We start from the raw sequence: 24,155 nt of genomic DNA, 5'->3' as shown, positions 1-24,155 counted from the left end.
TGTGCCCTGAAATGTCTGTGGGAAGACACAGCTCTCTCCCTGCTCCTCAGTGGGGTCATCTCCCAGTCCAGCTGAGACGCCCAGGCCACAGCCCAGCCAGGGGTCCAGCATGCTGCACTGCCGAGGCCTCTTGCCCCCGCTCTCCTGGGCAATGGCTCTGCGTCCAGGCTGTACCCTTCCAGCTAGGCACCATAGTCTTGCCTGTCCTCCTGGCCCTGCCCTTGCAACCCCCTTGTGGCCATCCGGACACCTATCTCTGTAACTTTCAGGTCCTGAGAGATGGAGTGGAATGGGGCTGGCCTCTATTTGTCAGTTCACCCAAACCTCCTGTTTTCTGATCCAGCAGCCCAGGGTCAGGCACCTGGGACAAAACACCGCCCTCCCCTTGAAGGCATCCACAAACCCTCATGGAAGACGTCTTGCCCCCCAGATTCCCACCACTTCCTCCCAACGAGGGCTGGGCCTGGCGGGGCTTGCTCACACCGAGCACTGAGGACGAGGGCAACTCAGAGCCTTTTCTCATCAGCGCTGACCCCTGGCAGAGTGGCTGAGCCCTGTAAGGAGCCAATCAGCTTATGACAGTTTTGACAGCCATGTATGCCACCCTCTACAAGATCAAGAAAGCAGGGTTGGCTGTCCACCTCTGCCTGGCTCGCAAGACCCTTCTAGACATGTGGCTAAGGAGCCTTGCTTGCCTCTGGGACAAGCTGGGAGAGCCGGGTCTGTGGGGACCCCGGGATGCGAACCCTGTGCTGCTCTGACGAGGGAGCTCTGACCTGCCAACATGGAGTGCCAGTGGGCCCGTCTCCGGGAGCCTGAGGGAAAGCCACTGCATGCCTGAGCAAGCGCCACACCCACTCTCTGGCCTCAGGATCCCACTTTGGAACCCATCCCACACCACCCCACAACAGAAAGGAGGTCAGCACCAAGCATAACAGCTGAACACATGGAGACACCCAGGGGCCCCTGAGGGCATCCTCATGGGTCCCAGGGCAGATGGCTGCTCCATGCAGCCTGTGTCAGAGCGTGCTTCTCAGTGATGGAAAACATGACAAATGTGGCTTCGGGGGCAGTGCAGGCCCCTGTAGGACTGCCCGCTGTCTTCATCAGACTCCCCTCCACTGGCCCCCGACGGCTGCGAGAAGCCTCCAGGCAGTGGCCTCATAGGGCCATTCGGAGAGTCAGCTCTAGTCAGTGCAGCTCCAGGCAGGAAACAGGGAAGGTCAGGGGGCAAACCTTAGTGAGTTTCCTCAATGGCCGGACAGGTGACACCCCAAAGAGCAGAAGGCTGGGTGTCAGATTTTACTGGCCTAGGAAAGATGTGGGCTCTGCTGGTGAGAGATGTGGAGGGTGGGGCCATTCAGAAGAAGAGGGTGTGTATTGAGCTCCAAGGTCACCTTAGATGAAGCAAATGTCTAGAGTCACACCTGAGGGCTCCCACCAACCAACCCCTTGGGACTGGGGGGCAAGATATGTGGTGTCTTTTTATCTAACTGCTTTGACAGGGACCGCGATGGCTCTAAAGGGCCTGGTGGAGCCCGTGACCAGTACTCCCTCCAGCCAAAAGCGGGGTCTGTCTCCCATGTTGACCAGCAGTGAACCAGCATGACTTCCTGGGCCTTGAAAGGCATGGCTCGCACATGGTACGCTCACCATGAAAACCAACTGCCCTGTGTGAGGAGGCCCAGGTCACTCGAGGTGCCGCCACCCCATGAAGTCTCTGCTTACAGCCAGCCAGCCACCAGCCAGCCGGCCTTCACATGACCGAAGCCACCAGCAGCAGACTACAGCCACCACGGGAGAGGCTCCCTACAAGAGGTACCCTGCTGAGCCCTGGCTGCCCTAGTGGTAATAAAAAGGGACTGTAGTTTTAGACCACTCTACTTGAGGTTTTGTTTTGCAGGGATTGAAAACTGAGCCAGTGACTTTACTTTTGCAATTTTCAGCATCAGAATTGTTTACTTCACGCTCCTCACCCCAACTTTACAGATACTGGATGGAGCACTCGGCTGGGTCCCCGCAACTTTACAGAGACTGGATGGAGCACTCGGCTGGGTCCCCGCAACTTTACAGATACTGGATGGAGCACTCGGTTGGGTCCCTGCCCTCAGGCAGCCGGCCCTGCAGAGGAAGATTCATCGCTGTGATTGCTGAGAATTTGGCTGTGCTCTTCCTCCTTCCTCTAAGCAAAACTAGATGTGCTTAAAATGTCCCCAGTCTCTTTAAAGGTACCTGGCTGGAGTGGGGCTGCACCCGCATCTGTAAACCTCAGAGGTGGTTTCAAGGAAGCCCATCTATAAAAGTTGCTACAGCTGAGCTCCAGGGGCAGGACACTCCCAGCCTTCAGAGTCAGGCATATACCCTTAAGAATCCCTAAACCCAGACGCTTACTTCACTGACCAATCTCGAGCTGGACACATGTCGAGACATAGGTGGCCAGCTGATGGGTTGGCCTGGTCCCCTCAGTGTGGAGGGCAGCTCTGGCCTGGCCCTTGGCCATCCTGGGACACAGACCGTGGGCTGCCTGGGCATTCCAGCAGTGGGCCTGGGGGCAGGCAGGGTCTGCCCTGGGTTCACTGTGCACCATCACCTGGGCCCAAGGTGAACTGCTGCAGATCTGGGGGTCCTTGTTCACACTGCAGGACATACCAGCCAGTTGTCTGGTGCGCTCACCAAGGTCTCTGCAGAGAGAGGAAGTGTAAGCTGCTGAAAGAGCCAGGAATCCATTTAACTCCAATTGGGCCCCAGTTCTCCCTAGTCATGGCCTTCAGTGGGCCTGGGCAGACCACTGCCCCAAGGTTGGGGAACCCCATTTCTCCTGCTGGAGCTGCCCTGAACCTGAGGCCCCTCCATCAGTGCCTTGCCTTGAGCCTCAGGCCCCTCAGTTGTATGAGGGGAATGATCCAAAGAGAGGCCCAGGTCTTGGGGACCTTGCATCTATCAAGCTGTTCCAAGGGTTGGGGGGGGTGGTGTCCCAAGGCTGCGTCAAGGAAGGGACTTATTCAGAGTATGCCACCAGGGTAAGGCTGCCTCCCGAGGCTAGGACACTCCACGGCTGTCCAAGGAGACACCTCTGCTCTTGCCAGGTGGTCTAGGGACCAGATCACCTACCTTCTACATCTTCTGTTCCCTTGTGGTTCCCCTACCCCCAAACCATAAACCAACCCATTCTTCAGGCTGATAAAACCTTGGCCTGACCGTCACCTGGCTCATCCTGTCTCCCCCTTACACTGGCCTCTGCTCCCTGAAAGCTGCCAGGCTGCTCCACCTCCAGCCTTTTGCAGGGCTGTTTTCTCCCCTTAAGATGCTGTTTCTCTCTTTCCCCAAAATTCAGGCTTTCCCAATCTGTTCACTTCAGGCACCATCTCCTCCAGGAAGCTTTCCTGGTTCTCTATTCCCACCCACAGCTAATTCCCAAAAAAGCTCTAGGAAGTAGCAGGAATTAAGAAGTTATCTGGCCTGGCCGGGCGTGGCTCAGCGGTTGAGTGTCGACCTAGGATCCGGGCGATCGGGGTTCGATTCCCGGTCAGGGCACATGCCCGGGTTGTGGGCCCAATCAATGACTCTCTCATCATTGATGTTTCCATCTCTCTCTCCCTCTCCTTTCCTCTCTCTGAAATCAATAAAGATATATTAAAAAAAAAAAAAAGTTATCTGTTGGTTTGATGGATAAGTGAATGAATCAATTAATCAACTGGTGAAGAGGAAAGACAGCTTAGTGGGCAAGTCCAGGCACTTTGGAGCCAAACAGCCTGAGTTCAAACATAGCTTCATGCTTAAGCTGTGCGTGATTCTGGACAAGTTTCTTAAAATGGAATAAGAGCAGTGCTTACCCCTAAGTTAGAACAGGGAATATCTGAAACAGCTTAGGACAGTGCCTGGCACATTTTGAGTCCTGGGAAGTATTTATGAAGTAAAAGCAAGGTTGAGGCAAACCTCACCTTGCTGATGACAATTTCACTACGGATTAGTGGGAGAATAGAGTACCTGGGCCTTAGCTAGGATGGCACAGAGGCCCCTGGGCTGCAGTCAGAGGGTCCCTGCCTGGGAGCCAGAGGCCCCGGGGCTCAGGGAGCTTGCTTCCTTCATCAAGCTGCGAGGTCCTGGGCAGGAGCCACCTTCCCTGGATCCCCATTGAGCTGGGCTCAGAACTGGGGCCTGGGGGATATGTGGGAGAGCTCAGGGAAGGGGCTCTGACCCCAATGCTCCTCCAGCCTCACCTCCTACTTCTTGCCTTCAGCTGCACTGACTAGAGCTGACACTGAGTGCCCCCCACCTCTGAGGAGGTGGCCACACAGTTCCCTACACAGCTCTGTGCTGACCATCAGAGGGAGAAAGAACAAGTCCCTCAGGTCGAAGAGCAGGCGCCTGGGGGGCAGGCACAGGCTCCCAGCAGCACCCCTCCCCGGGGGATCCAAAGCTTCACTGCAGCCAACGAAGCCCCTGCAGCAGCAGCACCGGCCTTGTCGGGACACCATGCACTTTCCCCATCCTGCTGGTGCTCTTCCCAACCGAGACCCAGGACAACCCGCACGGCCCACACTGGGGAGGGCTGCCATCAGGGGGGCTGAAAGGAAATCTGTGTGAGGAGGAGAGGCGCGAGCAGGAACACCCCAACATGACTGAAATGAGGAGGAAGGTGCTTGCGCCAGCCCTGAGTAAGGCTCGCTTCCACATGGTGCACAGAGCTCCTTGCGTTTATGAGAAAGCCTCAGCAGGCCATTCAGCAGAGCAAATGGAAACGGCTAAAACCAGGAATGCGACTGTAAGCAAAGGGCTGGGGAAAAGCTCTTCCTCACTGTTAATCAGAAGGATGATGAAATGCTGATGAAGCCACCGGTGTGAGTGACACCTGCCGTGTCAACCGGGAGAAACAGCATCACTCTGAGTGACGTGCGGCTGTGGGCCGCCTCCACTCCCTTGTGTCGGGTCCCTGGACAAAGAACTTGGTAATAAAAATATTGAGACTATTTGGCCTAAAGAGCCTGTTCCTGGGATCACCCCAAAATGTCATCTCAAAAAAGAAAAGCAGTCTGGCTGGCGTGGCTCGGGCTGAGCATCAAACTATTAACGGAGGTCACAGTTCGATTCCCGGTCAGGGCACAGGCCCGGGTTGTGGGCTCGATCCCCAGCAGGGGGCGTGCAGGAGGCAGCCGATCAATGACTCTCATCATTGACGTTTCTATCTCTCTCCCCCTCTCCCTTCCTCTCTCTGAAATCAATAAAAGTATATTTAAAAAAAAGGAAAGCAGCTCTAAGCACCAACATCTGCCCAAACCTGAGCACAGTCAGGGAGGGTCCCACAAGTACTGGAGGGTCTGGAGCAAGGCTCCGGGGTCTCTGACCACCAGGGAAGCATGGCGACCTGTCACATCACATGCAAAGTGCTTGAAGCAGCGTGACTGCTGTGGCCACCAAGAGGCAGGCCTAATGTCTGAGGCTCAGGGGAGGGAGATGGGGATCAGCGCCTCCTGCAGGGCATGCCGAGTGCTGTATGCAGACCTGGGACCAGGCAGGCCAACGCCAGGCCCCCCTGTGTCTGTTTCCTCACTTGTGCAGCAAGAACAAGAGCAGAATTAATAACTGCGGCTGGCGCTCACTACACCCTCACCAGACCCCAATCTCAACAGGGGTGGGGGTTGAGCACTGCCAAGATCCTCGCTGTACAAATGAGGAAACTGAGGCAGGCGTGGTCTCCCACCCTGGAGCAAGCACCTGGCTCCTGGGAGGGTTTCTGGGGGACAGGTCCTCTGCCTCCATAAGGCAGTCTGGTTTCTGAGCACTGCCCTCCACCCAACTCGTGAAGGGGCGGCCAGCCTGGACCCGGGCAGAGAACGCACTGGCCGGGCTGGGTTGTGTTGGGAGAAAGGAGCAAGAGGGCATGAGCGGGTGCAGCCAGCCTGGTAGGGCTCCACCAGGGAAGGGCAGGGGCCCACAGGAATTACATCCAGGCGATGCGGGGACAGTGACTGCTGAGGACGAGGCGGGACAGGAGACCTGACACACTAGGCTCTGCTCCCGGGCATTCATGAAATTTCCCCAAAATGAAGCTTTAGAGAAGAATATCCCTGAGTTCATAGTGATACAAAAACAACAGCAAAGTAAAATGAAAAGGGAAGAAAAACAGAGCCCATCCTCATTCCTCAGAGGAAAAAATGACAGAACAACAGAATTAAAGTCACTATTTCATAAGCCCAGGGGAAAGAAAGGATTCCAGCAGGATTCCCTGGACTCCGAGGCCCGAGAAAGAGGCCGTGGGGCAGCAGTGACCCCCTTCAGAGTCCCTTTTTCATCAGCTGACCTGAACTTGCCTTGGCCAAAAGACCCCAGTCTGCATGCCGTGGGGGCATCTGACCCACACCAGCACCACCTACGGCACCTGCGACAGACACAGCCAGAGTGCCAATGCCCAGCAGTCCAGAACATGGTCTCTGTGGGGGACTGCTGGCCACCAAGACAAAAAGCCTGCCCCCATTTAAGGAGCCTAGAGACCTGGCTGCTGGTGCCAGGGGGATCTGGGGTGAGAGGGTGCACACTCAAAGCTGGTAACTACACTGGGAGACGCATCACAGTCCACATTCAGCCAGATTCGATTCCCTGAGCCAGAAAAGGGTGCATAAGAGAATATCCTGTGTGTGCTGAAAGGGAGCAGGGCGGGGGGAGGACAGAGCGAGTCCACAAGCACTGTGGAGCCCCGCTGGGTCTGGGTGAAGGGAATACTCATGCTCAGAAGCTTCACCTTCTCCATAAGTTTGAATTCTCAAGATAAAGTCATTGGGGGGTGTCTCTGGGTGCTAGGGTGTGGGGTCAGGACTGGGTGCTAACAGGACCATCAGCCTGTCTTTGGGCCAGGACTTCAAGCCCAGATGAGCCTGCACAGCGTGTGGAGGCAGCCAGTACCTCCGGGGTCCTGGTTCTCTGGTCCTGTCCTGACCAAACCAGGGCTCCACCCTCATCCCCTGCCCCCCTGCCCCCTGCCCCCAGGCCCATGCCCACGTGGTGAAGCTGTGGTTGTCATGTGCCTGGCCAGGCTGGCTCCTGGGTTCCACGCCGCTGTTGTTACTCAAGCCCCTGAGGCCCAGGTAGGGAGCCTGCAGAGTGTCCAGGTCTTCACCCCTGGGCTGGAGCCACAGCTGGGCAGTTCTGTGGAGAGAAGAGATGCGGAGGACATTCAGCTGTGCAAGTGTCCAGGCTGCCACCCTGAGCAGCTGCATGCTCGACTGTGAGCATTTCATGGCCCTGTCGCCACTCCTCAGCTCTGCTGCTAGAGGGTGGAAGCAGTCACCGGTGATCAGAAAATACCAGAACGCTCTACTGCAAAGGCAGGCAGCGGAAAGTTTTAGAGATGAATCACATCAACGGCGGCAGTGTTGTGAATGGAACTAATGCCCCTGAATTCTAGTCTTAAAGATAGTTAAAATGGTAACTTTATGTTATAAACATTTTACCACAATTTATTTACTTTTTTAATATGTCTTTATTGATTTCAGAGAGAGGAAGGGAAAGGGAGAGAGAGAAACATCAATGATGAGAGAGACTCATTGATCGGCTGCCTCCTGCACGCCCCCTGCTGGGGATCGAGCCTGCAACCCGGGCATGTGCCTTGACCGGGAATCGAACCAAGATCTCCCGGATCCTAGGTCGATGCTCAACCGCTGAGCCACGCCAACAGGGCATTTTCTTACAATTAAAAAAAATACAGTCAAACCTCAGTTCTCGAATATCTCCCATCTCGAACAATTCAGTTCTCTACTAAGTTGTTCTTGGAAAAAATGCCTCGGTTATTGAACAAAACTTTGGTTCTCGACCTGACAACCCTTTCAAGCTGATACTTACATGATCAGTCACGTGTGTCTCAGGTGACAAAGAAAATGAGCTGTAGAGTCAGTTTACTGCTAACGCTTGCATTATTAACACCTCAGGAAATTTTGCTGTGAATATTTCTGTGTGCTTTTGCTTTTGTTGCTCCGTATTATTATTAAATATATACAGTAAGTCATCCTGGGTCCTAAGAAGGTTAATGATAGCTACAAAGTGCTAAGGAAAGTTGGAAGAACAATGATAGATTTTAAAAAAGAAATAATCGCAAAGGATGGTAGAGGTGTTCGCCTGTCTGACTTGGCTACAGAGTATGGCGTGGGGAAATCAATGATTAGCACAATTTTAAAACATCAAGAGGCCACCAATGTGCTGAGGTTGCTAAGGGTGTGAAGGTGCTCACAAAACAACAATCACAGGCAATTAAGAGAGGTTAACACAGGGGAATCATTTAGGGGTCTGGAGCGGGTTAATTAAATTTACATTATTTCTAATGGGGAGAAATGATTTGGTTTACGAACAAATCACTTCTCAAACAGCCTTCTGGAAGGAATAAGTTCAAGAACAGAGGTTCCCCTGTACTCCAACAAAGGACACACTACAGTGAAAAGGCAGCTGGTGGAGCCAGAGTCCACCTGTGGGCTGTAGATAACCATAACCCCACAGCCCTGCACACCCAACACGCAGAGCACACACTGCGCGCAGGTGGACAGCACTGCAGGGTGACAAAATCCCATTGTACCTGCAGCCCAGTGCCCTCCAGGGCCGCGATGCTCCATGACCAGAATGCCAAGCCCCACTGCAGTGGGGAGACCCTGACTGACCTTGCCTGCAGCCATCCTGAGCTGTGAGGGCAGCTCCTGGCAGGGTGACCACGCTGCTCATTCCCCTGGACACCCTTAGGAGGCCTGGAATGGCCTCAGGTGTTGGCACCCCTTGGGTGGTGCTCCTGGCTCCAGGGAGTGGTCAGGCCTCAAGGCCATAGGCTTACCTCCAGCAACGATGTTGTGTCCACCATACCTGTCAAAGCGCCGCTGCTCGGTCCTCTTCAAGCACTTCAAGAGGCAGCAGGTGAGGAAGGCCATGGACATGAGCAGGATGATGGCACAGCTGACGATGGAGGCGATCACAGCCACCCTGAAGCCGAAGGTCTCCTGGGGCATCACGGCTATGACAGAGACAAGACCAGCTCTTGGGCGTGGCTCAGGTACAGCGGGGTCACCCAGTCTGCCCTTAGTGAGCCCCATTCTACAGGGGAGGCAGGGAGGTGCAGGCTGCTAAGGTAAAGGTCTGTGCAAACTATTGTAGGAGTGAGGCTATCAGGGAAGACTGCCTCCCAGGAAGGAGGTGTTTGAATAGGGTTTTGGAGTGTGTGTAAGAGTCCATGGTGGCACACTGGGGGAAGCTCTGACAGGGGCTCAGTGAGGCCCCACTGGCTCTCACCCACTGCAGCCTGGGCCCCTAAGGCCAGATGACAGCAGAGAGCTCTCGGTCTCTTTTCGCAGTGCCTCAAACTAGCAAAACTCTTCAGGGGTCACTTTAAAGGAGGCAAAAAGCAGGGAAAATTGCGATGTTTGGGGTCAAAGGGCCTTTACCACATATCAGCAATGTGACCTCAGCTATGGGTCAAGAACTAGTTCTTTCAGGGTGTTCTGGGAAAACAAGGCCCAGGATCCTAACTTGATCAATGTCACCTGCTTTCCCCTATAGCAGACACTGCTCACATCCCTAGCACTCTGCCCTAGCTGGACGCTGGCCATTCAGACTGAAGACTATATCTCCCAGCCTCCTTTGCAGCTGCATGTGGTCACATGGCCATGTTCTGGCCCGTAGGGAATAAGAGGAAGGGGTACAAGACAACTTCTAAGAGCTTTCTTTGCTCTGCCCCATAACAACTGCCTAGAACACAGTTGCCACTATCCTGGATCATACAGTTGAGGTCAAACCCAACAGAGCCACAACATGGAAGGGGCCTGGGTCCCCAATGTGAGGCACCATATGCACCTACGGCTGCCCAATTTGAGGGCTATGGATAAGAGAAATCTCCCATAGCCATGTTATTTCATTTAACTTCTGTTATCCTGGGTTTTGTATTTCTAAGAATCTAATCCTACCTAACAGATACCCTCCTTCTCAGAGATTCACCCAGCACATGAGTGTTTTAAAGACTCTGAGAAGTCCTGCAGTCTATTAACGTGGCCTTTTCCTAAATGTCTTGACTACTGAGCCCTTTTTTTCACACAATACACGTGGCCTCCCTTTGAAAACTGATGTGCTGGGTATTATCCTTAACATTCTGTACTACAAATACAAATAGAAAACCATCTCCTCCCCTAGACTGAGGATCCAGGGCCAGATGCATCCTCGCCCTCAGTGTCCCCAGTTCTAGAATTCTTGCCATATGTAATATCCTATTAAGGCTTGCCACGTGCATGCTTAGAAATTGAATGAATGAACAAATGTGGAACAGGTAAGTGCTAGCTCAGACAGCACAAGTAACCTCTCGGAAGTGGCAGGCCAAGTCGGTGGCAGATCTAGGATTTGTCGCAGCTGGTAAGACTTGAATTCACTATGGACGTGAAGCGACCAGGGGCCACCAGCACTGGGAGCAGGACCCTACACAGAGGCCCAGCCAGGACTTGGCATCTACTGCACCTTCTCTGTGGACACCATGTTGTCAACATGACAGCATCAGGCTCCCTCCCACCCCGGGCAACAGCTTATCTGGAGGCAGCTCAGGGAAGCAGGCCTCACACTTGCACACAGGGGTCCCTGAAGACCACTTGGCGATGCTCCCCTTCCAGGTACAGGTGAGGAGGCCGGATCCCATCATCTGGTGTCCTAAGGGGCAGTGGAACACGATGACAGACCCCACAGAAGTGCCATCACCGCGAAGGACTTGGAGGGTACCCCTTGGGGGCGGCTGCACTTGGGTGCATATGCCTAGGGAGAGAGAGGGGAGACAGCATGAGGACCCCATTCTGGAAGGCAGGGGCTCGGCAGGAGCCGCAGCCTGGGACGGGCACGCTGCCCCGGCGGCTGTGCGATTGGTGCTCTGGAGATCATCCAGCCACCCAGACCAGGAGTGGCATCCACAGAGCCAGTGGCGTAGGAAGAAATGCAGAACTGATCCCTACATTAAGTAAACTCTCAATGTTCTGAGGACCACAGTGTTGGAAAAAGAAACATGCTGGAATATTACTCAGCAATAAAAACGATAAAATCTTGCCACTTGCAATAACACAGATGGATCTAGAGAGGATTATGTTAAATGATATAAGTCAGGTAGAGAAAGACAAATACCATATGATTTTTCTTATATGTGAATCTAAAAAACAAAACAAATTAATAAATGAAAAACAGAAATAGACCTACAGATACAGAGAACAAGCTGATGGTGGCCAAAGGGGAGAGGGGTGGGAAGATGGGTGAATTCTTTTTTTTTTAAAGAGACAAATTGATGTTAAAAAAAATAATTCTGAGCACAAACCTACTAATCAAACAGTTGATTTTATAGTTATAGGGGAAAATTAAAAAATAAAATGCGTGTGCAAAGCTTGGCACACAGAGAAAAGGAAAAGAGAAGAGAAACACGTATCAGGAGAGAATGAAGGCAAACGTCCAACGGTAGCAAATACTCAGGATCAGGAGCTCACGTCCAGGCTGCTTACCAAGTGCTATTCTTGCTAAATGTTAAAAGGTAGCACAATATTTTGCAGACCAGCTGTAAACAGAGTGGCCTTTTCAGGAACCCAACCAGATAAGTGTACCAACTGTAAAGAAGAAATCAAAGCATAATTAACCAACTAGTGAACGTCAGCAATGGCTACCTAAGCCTTTCCTTAGGAGACAGAGCTTTGATATGAATCTGGTCTCCTTCACTTGCTCCAGTAAAAACTACCTTGTGCCAGGACAACCACGTCCTGTTCTTGAGTAGAGCACCCTGAAAACCTTGGGTTTGATCACACAACCATAGCTCCAAAGGCAGAGTCAAGCGGGGGAAACGCGGGAGATGGACAGATGAGACTGCATGAGAGGCAAAAACTTTTGTTACTCCCTAATAATTGGAAAACAAACTCAGATACAAAAATTAGAAAAGGTATTTGGAGAACATAGGACAAGGTTTCAACACCTAAGTTTATAAAGAGATCTTACACATCAATAAAAGTTGAACATCCAAATGAAAAAGAATGGATGGTGTGCGGGCAAAAACTTCACGGGAGAGAAAAATGGCCAACGCACATGACAAAAAGCTTGCCTTTACAGCAACTGAAGAAACGCTAATTAAAATGAATGCTAATCTTTTACTCCTCAACTTGGCAAAAAGTTAAAAAAAAAAAAAGAAAAAAGCCAAGTGTCAAGTGAGCCGGGTCTGGGAGCAACTCCTTTGGGACTTGGCTGATGGGTGCAGATCCCAACCCCTGGAAGGAGTTTGGTAAATGAATTAAGAGCCTTATGTTGTATATGCATCTGAGGATTTAGCCAAAGGAAATATTATTAACCTGCTGCCAGAATTTCTACACCAGATGTTCAACTCAGAACAGTGAGAGTGGAGACCACCCACGTCTCCCGCTGTGGGGATTGGTGCAGTAGGTCCAGGTTCATCCTGAGATGTCAGCAAGGCCGTCCGAAAATTTTACAACAGCATCTTCACAGAAGGACAGATACACTCCGGGTGAAGTGGCAATCACAGCGTGTTTACAACACAGTCATGACAACAGCTGCAGGTGCCCTGCCTGCCAGGTCCCCGCCGGGGCGGGGGCGGGCGGTGAGCGGCCCGGCCCGCCCGGCCCGTGTTGGAGTACACGGAACGCAGCTGTGTGGACGCTCCTGGCCTGCCTCCCGGCCCAGGCAAGAGGCCCTGCCTTCTGCTTTTCCAGAAGGTCCTGATTTTGAGCATGGCCTGTGTACTACCAGTGCAGGAAGGCACAGTGGCTTGTCTTGGAGAACAGGGACACTGGCTGTGCTGGTGTGTGGCCTGCGCCAGTGGACACACCAACCCTGAGGTGCCCTGCAGGGGTCCAGCGCCCAGCGTCCTCTGTGGGGGGGAGGGGACAGAGGCAGCCGACCAGGGACATTTACCTGTCCTTGTGATGCTCCAGCCAGGACCGCCCCTGCACACCAGGCACAGATGCCCTGCTGCCCACTCGGCCTGCCACACCCCAGCCAGGCTCTTGTGCTCCAACCAGCTTCTCCTGTGCCCTCCACCCCCATTTTAACTTTGGTTACCAAACCCTCTATTCTTTACTTGCTTTGGCTCCAAATCTTATAACTTAACTGGACTGTTAACTCCACAACCAACCTATCAGTGTACACAAGACATCTGTACTGCGCTGCAGTGTCTCTCAAAACCCACAAAGCCCTGGAAGCAGCTATGGAGGCTCCACTGTGGATCACAAAGCACCTGCCCCACACAGGGTGGGGCCAGAGCACCCCCAGGACTGCCCGAGCAGGGGATGCTACTCTGAGGACGCACACATGCCCTTGTACTCCCCATGCCGGTGCTTCACACTTTAGCTCACAACGAGCCCTGGCCCGGCCACGCAGCCCTGCCCCGCAGGGTGAGGGGTTAACGGGGCAGCCGCAGAGCCAGGCTGCAGCTTCGACCGTGTATTCTGCCCAAGCCCCTCACTGTGGGTGGTAGCAAGGAGGGCCAGGCTTGGCTGTGCTTGGCCGCGCTGCATGAGTCCACCCCGCCTCTGGCCCGCGAGGAACCTGGAAGGCCGTGCGCCCTGGGGGCCCCAGTGGTTTGTGCAGTCGCAGGGGAGCTGACCTCCGGGTCAGCACAGACACCAGTGGGCACCTAAGGGATGTCTGCTCAGTTACAGCCCCATGAGGAAGGTGGCCATCGCCGCCTCACAGGTGGGGAGACTAGGCATGGCAGAGCCGGATGATACACCGGAGTCACCAGCCGGAAGGCGGCAGGGGAACTGCGCCGGGCCCTGGTGCACGGAAGCAGCGTGTCCCAGCACGGCTCCGTCTGCAGACACTCGCCATCACCACCACCAGCGGCACTGCTGCTGAGCACGGGCTCTGCGCCCACATTCCTGACCACAGCGGGCACTCGGGACGACAGGGAAGCAATCATTATCATCCCCACTTTAACACGGGGAAACGGGCTCAGAGAGGTGGCTGGCATGCCCCATGCCCACGATAGAGAGGGGGCAGCTGGCAACAGGTGCAACTTAAGATTCCCACAGTAACAGAATAAGAGGTAGATTTGGGGGCACTCCAGCCTACTACAGGTGTATGGGAATTTGCAGCAGAGAGTGTCCCTCCCATATAAACAGCATTTACATGTTAATAAGACACAGCAAAATTCACAACAGAGCCCTGGTCGGGTGGCTCAGTTGGGTACGTCATCCTGTGCACCAAAAGCCTGCGGGCTTGGTTCCCGGTCAGGGCACACACCTAGGTGCAGGTTCGATCCTCAGTCGGGGCACATACAGGAGGCAACCAATTGATGTTTCTCTCTTTCTCTGTCTCCCTTCCTCTCTCTCTAAAATCCATGAGCAGCTTGGTCAGTGTTGCTCACTGGTTAGAGCAACGGCCCATGGAACAAAGGGTGGCGGGTTCGATTTCCAGTCAAGGGCACGTACCTGGGCTGCAGGTTCAAACCCTGGCCCCAGGAGGGGCGCATGCAGGAGGCAGGCAATCGATGTGTCTGTCTCACATCCATGTTTCTCTCTCCCCCTCCCCCTCCCACTCTCTCTTTGGGTTAGGATGAAAAAAATTCACAACAAAAGAAAGGTTAAGTTAGGAAAAAAGGTAAACAGCCCCAAACAAGGGTGCAGGATAATTACTTAAGAAAATTAAATAAACAACATCCAAATCAGAAAGGAAGAAGCAAAACTTCTCTATTAGATAACATGGTCTTATGTCTGGAAAATCCCCAGGAACCTGCTGAAAATCTATGGGAACTAATCAGCGAGTCCAGCAAGGTTGCAGGGCACAAGGTCAACGTGCGAAAGCCTGTGGCATTTCAGTACAGCGCCAGGAACAAACTGAAAATGAAATTAAGAAAACAATTCCACTGACAAGAGCATCAAGAAAAATATATTACTTATACTTTTTAGAAATAAATTTAACAAAAGAAGTACAAAACTTAAAACTCTGAAAACAACATAACGTTGTTAAGGAAATTAAAGACCTAAATATGGGAACATGCCCACGCTCAGGGCTCGGAAGATGGCAACTGTCTGGTTCTGCTGATGCTCAGATTCAACGCCACCCCTAGCAGAGTCCCAGCGGCTGCCTTTGCAGAAATTTTCCTAAAATTCACAGGGAAATGCAAAAGACCTAGAACAGCCAAAACAAAAATCAGCTTGAAAAAGAAGAACAAAGTTGGAGGGCTCACACTTCCGTATTTCAAAACCTACCACAGAGTATGGGGGTCGAAACAGAGTGGTCCTGGCAGAGAGACAGACAGGCGGCGAACAGAACAGACCTCGCCACAGCCACACGACCTCTGACGAGGGTGCCAGGGCAACTCAGTGGGCAGGGGACTAGTTTCCAGCAACCGTGCTGGGACATGCAAAAGAATAAAGTTGGACGGCTCCTCACATCATATACAGAAATTAACTAAAAATGAGTCAAAGACAGAAATATGAAAGCTAAAACTCTAAAACTCTTAGAAGAAAGCATAGGGATAAGTCTTCCTGACCTTGGATTAGGCAATGGTTCTTTAGATATACCAATAGCCAAACCACAAAAAAAAATAAACTGGATTTCATGAAATTAAAAACATTTGTACTTCAAAGGACACGATCAAGAAAGTAAAAAGGTTTGCAAATCATATATCTGATAAGGAACTTATATCTGGAATGTATAAATTATTACAACTGAATTATAAAAACACACATAACCCAATTTTTAAATGGCCAACATTGCTGAATGGACATTTCTCTGAAGGTTTTCCAATGGACAACAATACCCACATAAAAAGATGCTCAACATCATCAGCTTCAGAGAAATGCAACTCGAATCCCCAGGGAGGACCCTGCCGAGCCAGCTACACACAAAGACCAGGGATGTGCCGAGACTGGAGCCTCGCAGGTGGTGGGGTGGGAAGGCAAACTGGGGCAGCTGCTTAGACAGTTTCTCCAACAGTTACACGGGCATTACCACAGAACACAGCAACCCCTCCTAGAAATATAAGCAAAAGAAATGAAAACACATGTCCACACAAAAACTTGTACACAAATGTTCCCAGCAGCATCATTCACAGTAGCCAAGAAGTAGAAACAACCCAAATGTCCAGCAACAGATTAAAATACAGTCCATCCACACAATGGAATATTATTTGGCAATGAAAAGGAATGAAGCGCTGACACACACTACACTGTGGAGGAAACTTCCAATTGCTACGGCCAGTGCATGAAGCCAGTCACAGAAGACCACACAGTGCATGGTCCTGCTTATGGGAAATGTCCAGAAAAGGTGAATCCACAGAGACAGACAGTTGCTGGGGGGAGGGGGGAGGGGATGGGGAGTGACTGTGCTAAGGGGGGTCTTCTTTCTGGGGTGATGACAATGTCCTAAAATTAATGGTTGCACATATCAACAAATGTCCTAAAAGCCATTGAGTTGTACACATTAAATGTACATATGACATGTGATTTACACCTCTGTAAAGTTATTACAAAACTCCAGGGAAAATATATATGTCAAAGAAATACAAATTTGAAACCTAAAACACTATTTTTGGCCTCTAAGCTTGGTCAAGATTAAAAAGACCAACAGTCCAACAGACTGCTGATGCTTCATGGGGGGATGGTACATACCCCAGGGGTGAGGGCAGGGTGGGCCTGACAGGCTGTCTTGCACTACAGCAGGGGGCTGAGATGGGAGCCCCAGGGAGGCCAAGTGAGGAGGACCCCTGTGCCCCCATCTAGACATTCCCAGGAAACTTGGGCTTACCCTCGCTGGCCCTGGGTCACCAGGGCTCAGACGTGCACTGGGATGCCAACTCTGAGCTGCGTCTGGGCTCTTAATCAGCCACACTGTCTCCACGGGGCCAAAGCAGGAGTGAACACATGCAGAGTGAACGGACGGGCGGATGGACCTAATGCACGAGAGCTATGATTAGCACTGCCCCAGGAAGAACCTCCTTTGTTCTCCAGGACTGTGTACTTGCACATGTGCTGTCCTTCCGGCCAGGAAGGTGGACATGGGTTTTGGAACAGGGCAGCCACAGGCTGGCCATGTGGCCCTCCCCCAGGATCCTCAGGCAGGCATCACTTCCCAGTCCTCAATTTAGAGCTGTGACTTCTCCATTTTTCTGTAACTAAGCACCTTTTATTTCCTTTAGTGTACACTTAAAATTTATTTAAGTATAGTTGGTATACAATATTGGTTATATTAGTTATATTGGTTATATTAGTTTCAGGTGTATAATATAGTGATTTGACATTTTTCTACCTTACAACGTGATCACCCCATTAATTCTAGTACTTCTCTGTCACTGTGCCAACTTATCACAATACAACTGACTATATTCCCTTCCTCTCCTACCCACTCTCCTTTCTGGTAACCATCCCTTTGGTCTGTTTCTATGAGTCTGTTTTTGTTGTTTTTAGATTCCACATATACATGAAATCATATGGCATTTGTCTTTCTCTGGTGTATTTCACTTAGCATAATAACCTCTAGATTCATCCATGTTGTCACAGATGGCAAGGTTTCATTCCTTTTTATTGCTATAAAATATTCCATTGTATATCTGTATCATCCCTTCTTTATCCATTCACCTATTGATGAACATGTAGGTTGCTTCCATAACTTGGCTGTTTTATTAAATAATCCTGCAGTGAACATAGAGGTGCATATATCTTTTTGAATTAGTGTTTTCATTTTCTTTGGATAAATACCCAGAATGGAATTTCTGGGTCGTACGTTATATCCATTTTTAGTTTTTTGAGGAATACCCATACTGTTTTCCATAGTGGCTGCACCAATTTACCATCACACCAACAACATACAATGGTTCCCTTTCTCCACACCCTCGCCAACACTTGTTGTTTGTTGATTTGTTGATGGTAGCCATTCTGACTGATATGAGGTGGTACCTCAAAGTGGTTTAAAATTGCATCTCTTTGAGGATTAGTGACATTAAACATCTTCTCATACGTCTATTAGAATCTGTATGTCCGTTTTGAAGAGGTAGCTATTCAGGTCCTCTGTCCAATTTTCAGGTTATTTTTGGGTTATTGAGTTGTACAAGTTTCTTATACATTTTGGATACCAACCCCTTATTGAATGTATCATTTGCAAATATATTTTCCCATTCAGTGGGTTGCCTTTTTGTTTTGTTGAAGGTTTTTAGCTGTAAGCACCTTCTTTCTTTCTTCCCAGTCCCATGCGGGCCTCAGGGAGGGGCGACCCTGTGGGGGAGGTTGTCAGTAAGGGTGAGAATTCTGGGGTCGATTGCGGCTGTCTGCCAAGGCCCACACCAGCACCTGGTGAATAAAAGATACTGTACAACCAGCACTTGATAAAAAAAAGTAAGAAGCCTTGAGGGATGGAAAGAGAGATGGCCAGAGATGTGGGGAAGCAGGCTTAGTGATGTTAAAGGTAGGACCGAGCTGGGGGGTGTGGTTACAAAAATGATGGAGAAAGCCTTGCCCTGACTACCTGATATGCCCACACTCACAGGTCCCAGGTGGTGGCGTCCTGATCCCCCCCAGGGCCCAGCCCAGACCCCTCCAACCTCTGCTGAACTGGTGCTACCTGACCTCCCATCCTAAAGAGGGCGTTCTTCTACCCAAGTCACAGATGGCAGCAGAGGCTCCAGGAACCCAAGCATGCCTGCTGGGTGACTGGCATGTGCAGCTCTGGGCCTGTGACCCACCTGCAGGTGTTGCAGTGAGCAGGCTGCGATGGAGGCTGACCCAGGTGATGTGCAGCCCAGGCCCCAGCGAAGAAACTACCACTGTCATCTTAGAAAGAGCGCCTGGAGTGTGCAAGGCAGTGGGAGAGGGCTGGCTGGCACTGGGAGGCGCTGCAGGCGGTTCCCCACCCATGGAGGCCACTCATCTGAAAGGACACAGCTAACCCTCCCCAAGACGCTCGGAGCCAGTCCCGCTTCTTAGAGGCCACCCCAAGGCTATGCCCCTTCAGGAGCTGGGCATGGAGCCAGCCTCTCGGCAGTGCTGGGGGTGGAGGGTACTTCCACCCCCTCCCCTTTTCTGCGCCTCCATCCGAGGCAGGAGCCCCTGGTTCCTAGCAGAAGTATGTTGTTTGAACCAGTCTTCCCAGAAAAAGGAAACCAGAGGTCTAAGAAAACGACCCTGTAAAGAAGGGTAGAGGGAGAGAGGGGAGCCCTTGCCTAGGGCCACCTTGTGCTGAGTATTACCTTCTGGAACCTTCCCCCAACCTGGGAGGCCAGAGTTGAACTCCACTATGGTGGGTCTGCTCAGAACACCCCCCAACCCCCCTCCACACAGGGTCTGACCCTGGTTCAACCACCTCCTGGCTGCAAGTCCTGGACCTGGCCCTCACCTTGCTCAGACTCAATTTCCCCATCTATAAAATGGGATGACCTGCCCCTCAGGGTCATGGAGGAGTGGGACCACCCCATGGAGACCTCAGAGCAGTGCCAGGAGCACAGAAATGCTCCCCAGGAGAGTGATTAAGGCCATGTCACAACCCACCCAGTCCACGGCACCAAGGAGACCTCCCTCCACCTGCTCCCCCACACAGGCGCTGATGGTACCTCCTGCATCCCCCCCTGGGCCTGGAAGGTCAGCAATGACTCCTCTAGGCTGAGCCCATTTTCCAGATAAGAGATTCAGACCCACAGGCCTATCTGAGGCCTTGGATATACTCTGACAGCACCTCCACCAGACCTTTCCACAGAACTCATGACCCGTGCCAGGATAGGCAAGGAGGTGGCATAGTGCCAGGGGCCTATGTGGGCTTCAGTCATGTCTACTCGGGCTCCCTGGAGACCTCAACACCCTCACTGCCCTCTCCTTGGCCTGGAGTCCTGAAGTTCCCTTGCTGGCCCCCTCCCAGCCCACCTGAGGATCCAGCCCATCCCTCGCTGAGCCCCTGATATCCTCACTGTACCCCTTCCTCAGCCTGGGGTCCCCTGGGCCCTCAGACACCCCTTGCTGGCCCCAACAGCCCCTCCCACACTTGGTACCTAAAAAGCAAATCCCATCTCCTCCCTCCCCTGCTGAAAACCCTCACAGATACTCGGCTGCGCCTGGACACCCTTCCTAGCTCCCCCACCCCCTAGCTGTCATTTCCCCAGCCCCACCTGCCTGGCGCTGGCCTACCCACCTGTACTCCATGCTGTAGGACACAAGATGCTGCATTTCCCCCAGCACTCCTGGGCTGGACCAACACACCCCTCAGCCTTGGCTGAATTTTTCCTGGGCACCCTTTATGACCCTCTTTTTTTATTATGTGAAAATAAACTTCGAATGAGAAGAAACAGAAAAAACAAAAGGAATGAATTTGATGCAAACAAGAGGCGAACCAGAAAAAACCCCATGGGCTCACCGAACAGTGAGAAGCGCAGACCCACCCATCAGGCAGCCCTGGCAGGCCTAACACCCCCTCTCCCTTCAACCCCTCTCCCTCCCAGCCCCAGCCTCCCCCAGCCAGCCTGACCGGTGGAGGTGAGAGCGAATCTTGCTTGTTAGTCTTTTATCTAGGAACCTGGACCACAGGCCTGCTCCTCTAGTCCTCCCTCCTAGAGCTCACATGGTCCCCAAACCTTGACCTTATCAGCTGGGTAAATAAGTTACTTCTTACACTGGCCACAGCAGGGCAGAGGCAGGCCACTGACCAGCCCACCCAGGGCTTGGTGCCTAGCCTTGTCCCTGTGAGACCAGAGAGTCACTTCCTCCCTCTGAGCCTCAGTTTCCCCAAATGGAAAGAACCCTCAGAAGGAATTTCTCAGACAGAAAGTATGACATGTGCACACACAGGTGCTCTATAGAGAGTGGAACCCCCAAGATCCCTGCAGTATGGAGAGCCACAAGCAGGAGGCCCACAGCCTAATTGTGTGTCCTTAGGCAAGACACTTGCCCTCTTTCAGCCTGTCTCCTCTACCTATGGAGGGTGGGCATGGGGTTCAGAGCCACTGCAGGCCTGGATTTTGGCCAAAGCCCAGACCTGGGCCTCCCAAGAACAGAACTAGACTAATTACAAGTCAGGAAGAGTATGCCTCCAAATCTCCCAGGGGAGAGTACTAAGGCTCCGGCAGCTGCCTGCATTCAGTAGGTCTGCCTCTACCCTGGCCGGAGGACAGAGCCGGCCTTGGGGCACATACGTTTTGTCTGGATTCCCTATGCTCCCTCTGGGCCTCAGTGTCCCCTCTGTGAAATGGGGCCAGGCCAGCTGTGTGGCAGGGCTGCAGGAGTGAAGCCAAGAGGATACCCAGAGCATGCCCTCGCCATCCGCAGTCCTGATGCTGCCTCCTTTCTGGGCCCTTCCCCCACGGTCCTTCCAGGGTACAGGGTGAGGGGGATTCATCCCTGGCCACTGGAACCCTGTGTTCCTCCTCCCACCGGGCCACATTCCTGGACAATCTCCCAGATCAGGGAGTGCTGGAGCTGCCCTGGGAGCAGGGCCGGGTGCCTGTGGGCAGTGGGAGGCTGGTCTCTACAATGGGTCGGGCAGCTAGCCCCTCCCAGGCATCCATTCAACAAACATTTAAAACCCTGCTCTGAGCCAGCCTTCCACCCCACTCCCTGCCCCCAACCCCTTATCAGCCTCACATGGGAGATGAAGGAAGGACACAGACCCCACGACATCACATCCATCTGGCTGGACTTTCAGGAAGAGCAGAGCAATGTGCCCATTTTACAGACTGTAGAAAAAACACACAGCCCATTTCTGTGTTTTAGACAGTGCCAAACTGTCTCCAAAAGATGCCATTCCTTCACAGCCCCACAGGGAGAGGAGGGTGTCCATTTCACAGCCCAAGAGCCTGGGGCCACAGGGTAGGGGAGCGGTAGAGTCCTAAGGATGGTGTTAGCCCAGAGCAGAACCACCATGGCCTGTCCAACAGCCTGGGGGCAGGTAGGTAGTGCCCACCACTTAGCACACCTGGAAACTGAGGCACAGGGGCTGAGATGCACCCCAGGTAAAAGGGGGGATCCAACCTCAAATTTCAGGGAAGGGCTCATGGGTTGGGGCCCCAGGGCTCCTGCCTGGCAGGAAGCTGAGCTGCACAGGTCAGAAGTAGGCCTGGGGCTAGGCTGGCAGTCCAGAGGGCAGGGACTGGACTCTGAGTCCCTCTTTCCCCCAGGAGAGTCCTCTGAAAACAGCCTTTTGTATGCAAACATTTGAGACCCCCCCATGTCCTTGGCTGACCTTGGGCAAGTCCCTGCGCCTCTGGTCCACACCCACCCCCCAGCATGCCAGCATACACAGGGTATTCCTCACACACATTGGGCAAAGCACCCAGTTCTGGCCTGGGCATCAAGCTGCCCTGGGGTGTCAAACAGTGAAACAAAATAAACTTACCCCACCCACCAGGGCAGGTCTTTGCTTCCACTTGGTGACTTAATTCCCTGGGCCTCAGTTTCCCCATCTGAGAGGCAGCCGGCCCCCCACTGCCTCCTGGTGACAGGCGTCGTTTTAAGCAGGACTGGCTGCATGCTGGGTGCGACCTGGGCCAGCTTCCACCTGCGCAGAGCCCAATCCTGCACCTGGCCTCAGGCCCTCGGGCTTAAGTGTCCACCAAAGCGGGCCTCCAGGGCAGCTGGGGCACATGGTGCAGGTTCGGGTCGGTCTGTAAAAGGGTTAGGTTTTAGGCGCGTTCAGGGAGCAGAGCCGGCCTTGGATCGGGACTTCAGACCGTTTCCTACGCGAACCAGGGCGCGAAGGTGAGCCGCGTTCGGAGCCCTGCCCCCTTCCCGAGCCCCGAGCCTCCGCCCGGCCCGGCGCCCCGGGGCCTCGGGTGTCGCCCCGGCCAGGCTCAGTTTCCCCGCCGGGGAAGCCGGGCCGGAGCCAGACGGGAACCAGAACCAGAGCCCCTGCCGCCCGCCGCCCGCGCCGACCTCCCCGCGCCGAGGGGGCGCCCGCGGGCCGGGCCGCAGGGGAGGCACCTGGGCGCCCGGGAGGTCGCCTCCGCCCGGTTTCAGGCCGCCGGCCGCCGGCCTTGGGCCCCCGCGGGCGCCCGCTGGACGGGGCGGGCGGGAGGTTCGCCCTCGGGCTGGTCTCCCCCCGGCTGTGCGCCCCACCCCATCCTGGTCCCCCGGGGTGCGTTCCCCACCCGCTGCGCGCCCTCCCGGCAGCGCGCCCCGCGCCCCGCGCCCCCCGCGCCCCGCGCCCCGCGCCCCCCGCGCCCCGCGCCGCCCGTCCAGGAAAGGGCGCGGCGCCCGCCCGCGCCCCGCGGGGAGCCTTCACCTGTGCCGTCCCCGGGGGCGGGGGGGGCGTCCGGCGAGCGGCCCCCAGGCCTGGCGGGGCCACGGAGGGTCGCGGCCGCCCGACGCATCCCTGCGCTGCCCGCGGTCCTCGGGCGGCCCGGCGGCGGGGGGCGGGGCGGGGCGCGCCCCCGGGAACCCCGCCCCCTTCCCGTGAGCCGGGGCCGACCCGCCGCGCGGGAGCCCGAAAGCGCCCGGGGCGAACGGGCGCGGGCGGCCACCTCTGCGCCCCTCGGCCGGGCGTCGGCCCCGCGCGTCCGCTGTGGGCCGGGGCCGGGGAGTGCGGGCAGCGGGCCTCGCGGAGGGGCGCCTGGGGCAGGGCGGACCCCGGGGCCCACGGGCACGCGCACGGGCCCAGCCCCGCGAGCTGGGTGCGCGGCCCTGCCGAGGGAACAGCCCGCAAAGGCCCCGAGGCCTGAGCACGGGCCCTGGGGGCGGCCTGGTGTGGCTGGCGCTGGAGCCTGGGAAGGCGGCCCTGCCACGGCAGTGAAGAGGTGAGTGTTCTCCGGGGCCACCGGGCAGTGTCCCAGCAGGGCCGCACCCCCTCTGCTCTGAGCCCCGTGGAGGTGAGGTTCCACAGGGTGAGTGAGTCAGGGCTGGTCTCACTCCATAATGCCTCAGTCCCGCTTCAGACTTGTGGACCACGCCTGAGGACATTCCTCAGTTTCCTTGATGTGAAACCAAGCATGTGCGTCCCATCTGCCACTCTGGGATGCCAGGTGAGTCTACAGGCCCACAGTGACCAGTTAACCCCCCCACCGGACCACAGTTGGGGACCCAGGACCCCAGAATTCCCTGCCAAATGGCCCCGAGCCCATCTCTAGGGACTTGTGACCTCCCTGGGTCTGACCCCTGTGCACAGGGCTGTGCTGAGGGCGGCTGCCTGTAGGCAGGGGACAGGGCTGGGAGGGGAGGGCCGGGTGGCCCTTGAATTGTAGGATGGAGCTGGTAGGA

General features: G+C 54.2%; 1 protein-coding gene across 2 annotated transcripts; it reads right to left on the bottom strand.

Annotated features, from left to right (window-relative positions):
* Positions 1 to 1,935: 1,935 nt before the first annotated feature.
* Positions 1,936 to 23,289, bottom strand: SUSD3 (sushi domain containing 3). Of its 2 annotated transcripts, none has more exons than XM_081151180.1 (6): positions 23,185 to 23,289; positions 10,573 to 10,761; positions 8,839 to 8,986; positions 6,997 to 7,143; positions 2,591 to 2,681; positions 1,936 to 2,121 (listed from the first exon to the last, which is right to left on the bottom strand). In XM_081151180.1, exons 1-6 carry the CDS (start codon positions 23,270 to 23,272, stop codon positions 2,068 to 2,070), a joined length of 717 nt encoding a protein of 238 aa, XP_081007306.1. In that variant the 5' UTR covers positions 23,273 to 23,289; the 3' UTR covers positions 1,936 to 2,067. The 2 variants fall into 2 exon arrangements, with proteins under 2 accessions (XP_081007306.1, XP_081007305.1); XM_081151179.1 differs by having other exon boundaries at positions 2,392 to 2,681; positions 23,185 to 23,288.
* Between the last annotated feature and the right edge of the window lie 866 nt (positions 23,290 to 24,155).

The sequence above is a fragment of the Miniopterus schreibersii genome (genome assembly GCF_964146895.1).
Source record: "Miniopterus schreibersii genome assembly, chromosome: 11".
Classification (NCBI taxonomy): Eukaryota; Metazoa; Chordata; class Mammalia; order Chiroptera; family Miniopteridae; genus Miniopterus; species Miniopterus schreibersii.
Note: the sequence above shows the minus strand (reverse complement) of the source record. Positions and strands in the feature narration are given on the sequence as shown.

Coding starts and splice junctions, on each gene's coding strand:
- SUSD3 (XM_081151179.1), bottom strand. CDS start 23,272: ATGCGTCGGGCGGCCGCGACCCTCCGTGGCCCCGCCAGGCCTGGGGGC. Junction 10,762..23,184: donor CGCCCCCGGGGACGGCACAG/GTGAAGGCTCCC, acceptor CTCTCTCCCTAG/GCATATGCACCCAAGTGCAG. Junction 7,144..8,838: donor GAGCAGCGGCGCTTTGACAG/GTATGGTGGACA, acceptor TTCTCTCCACAG/AACTGCCCAGCTGTGGCTCC.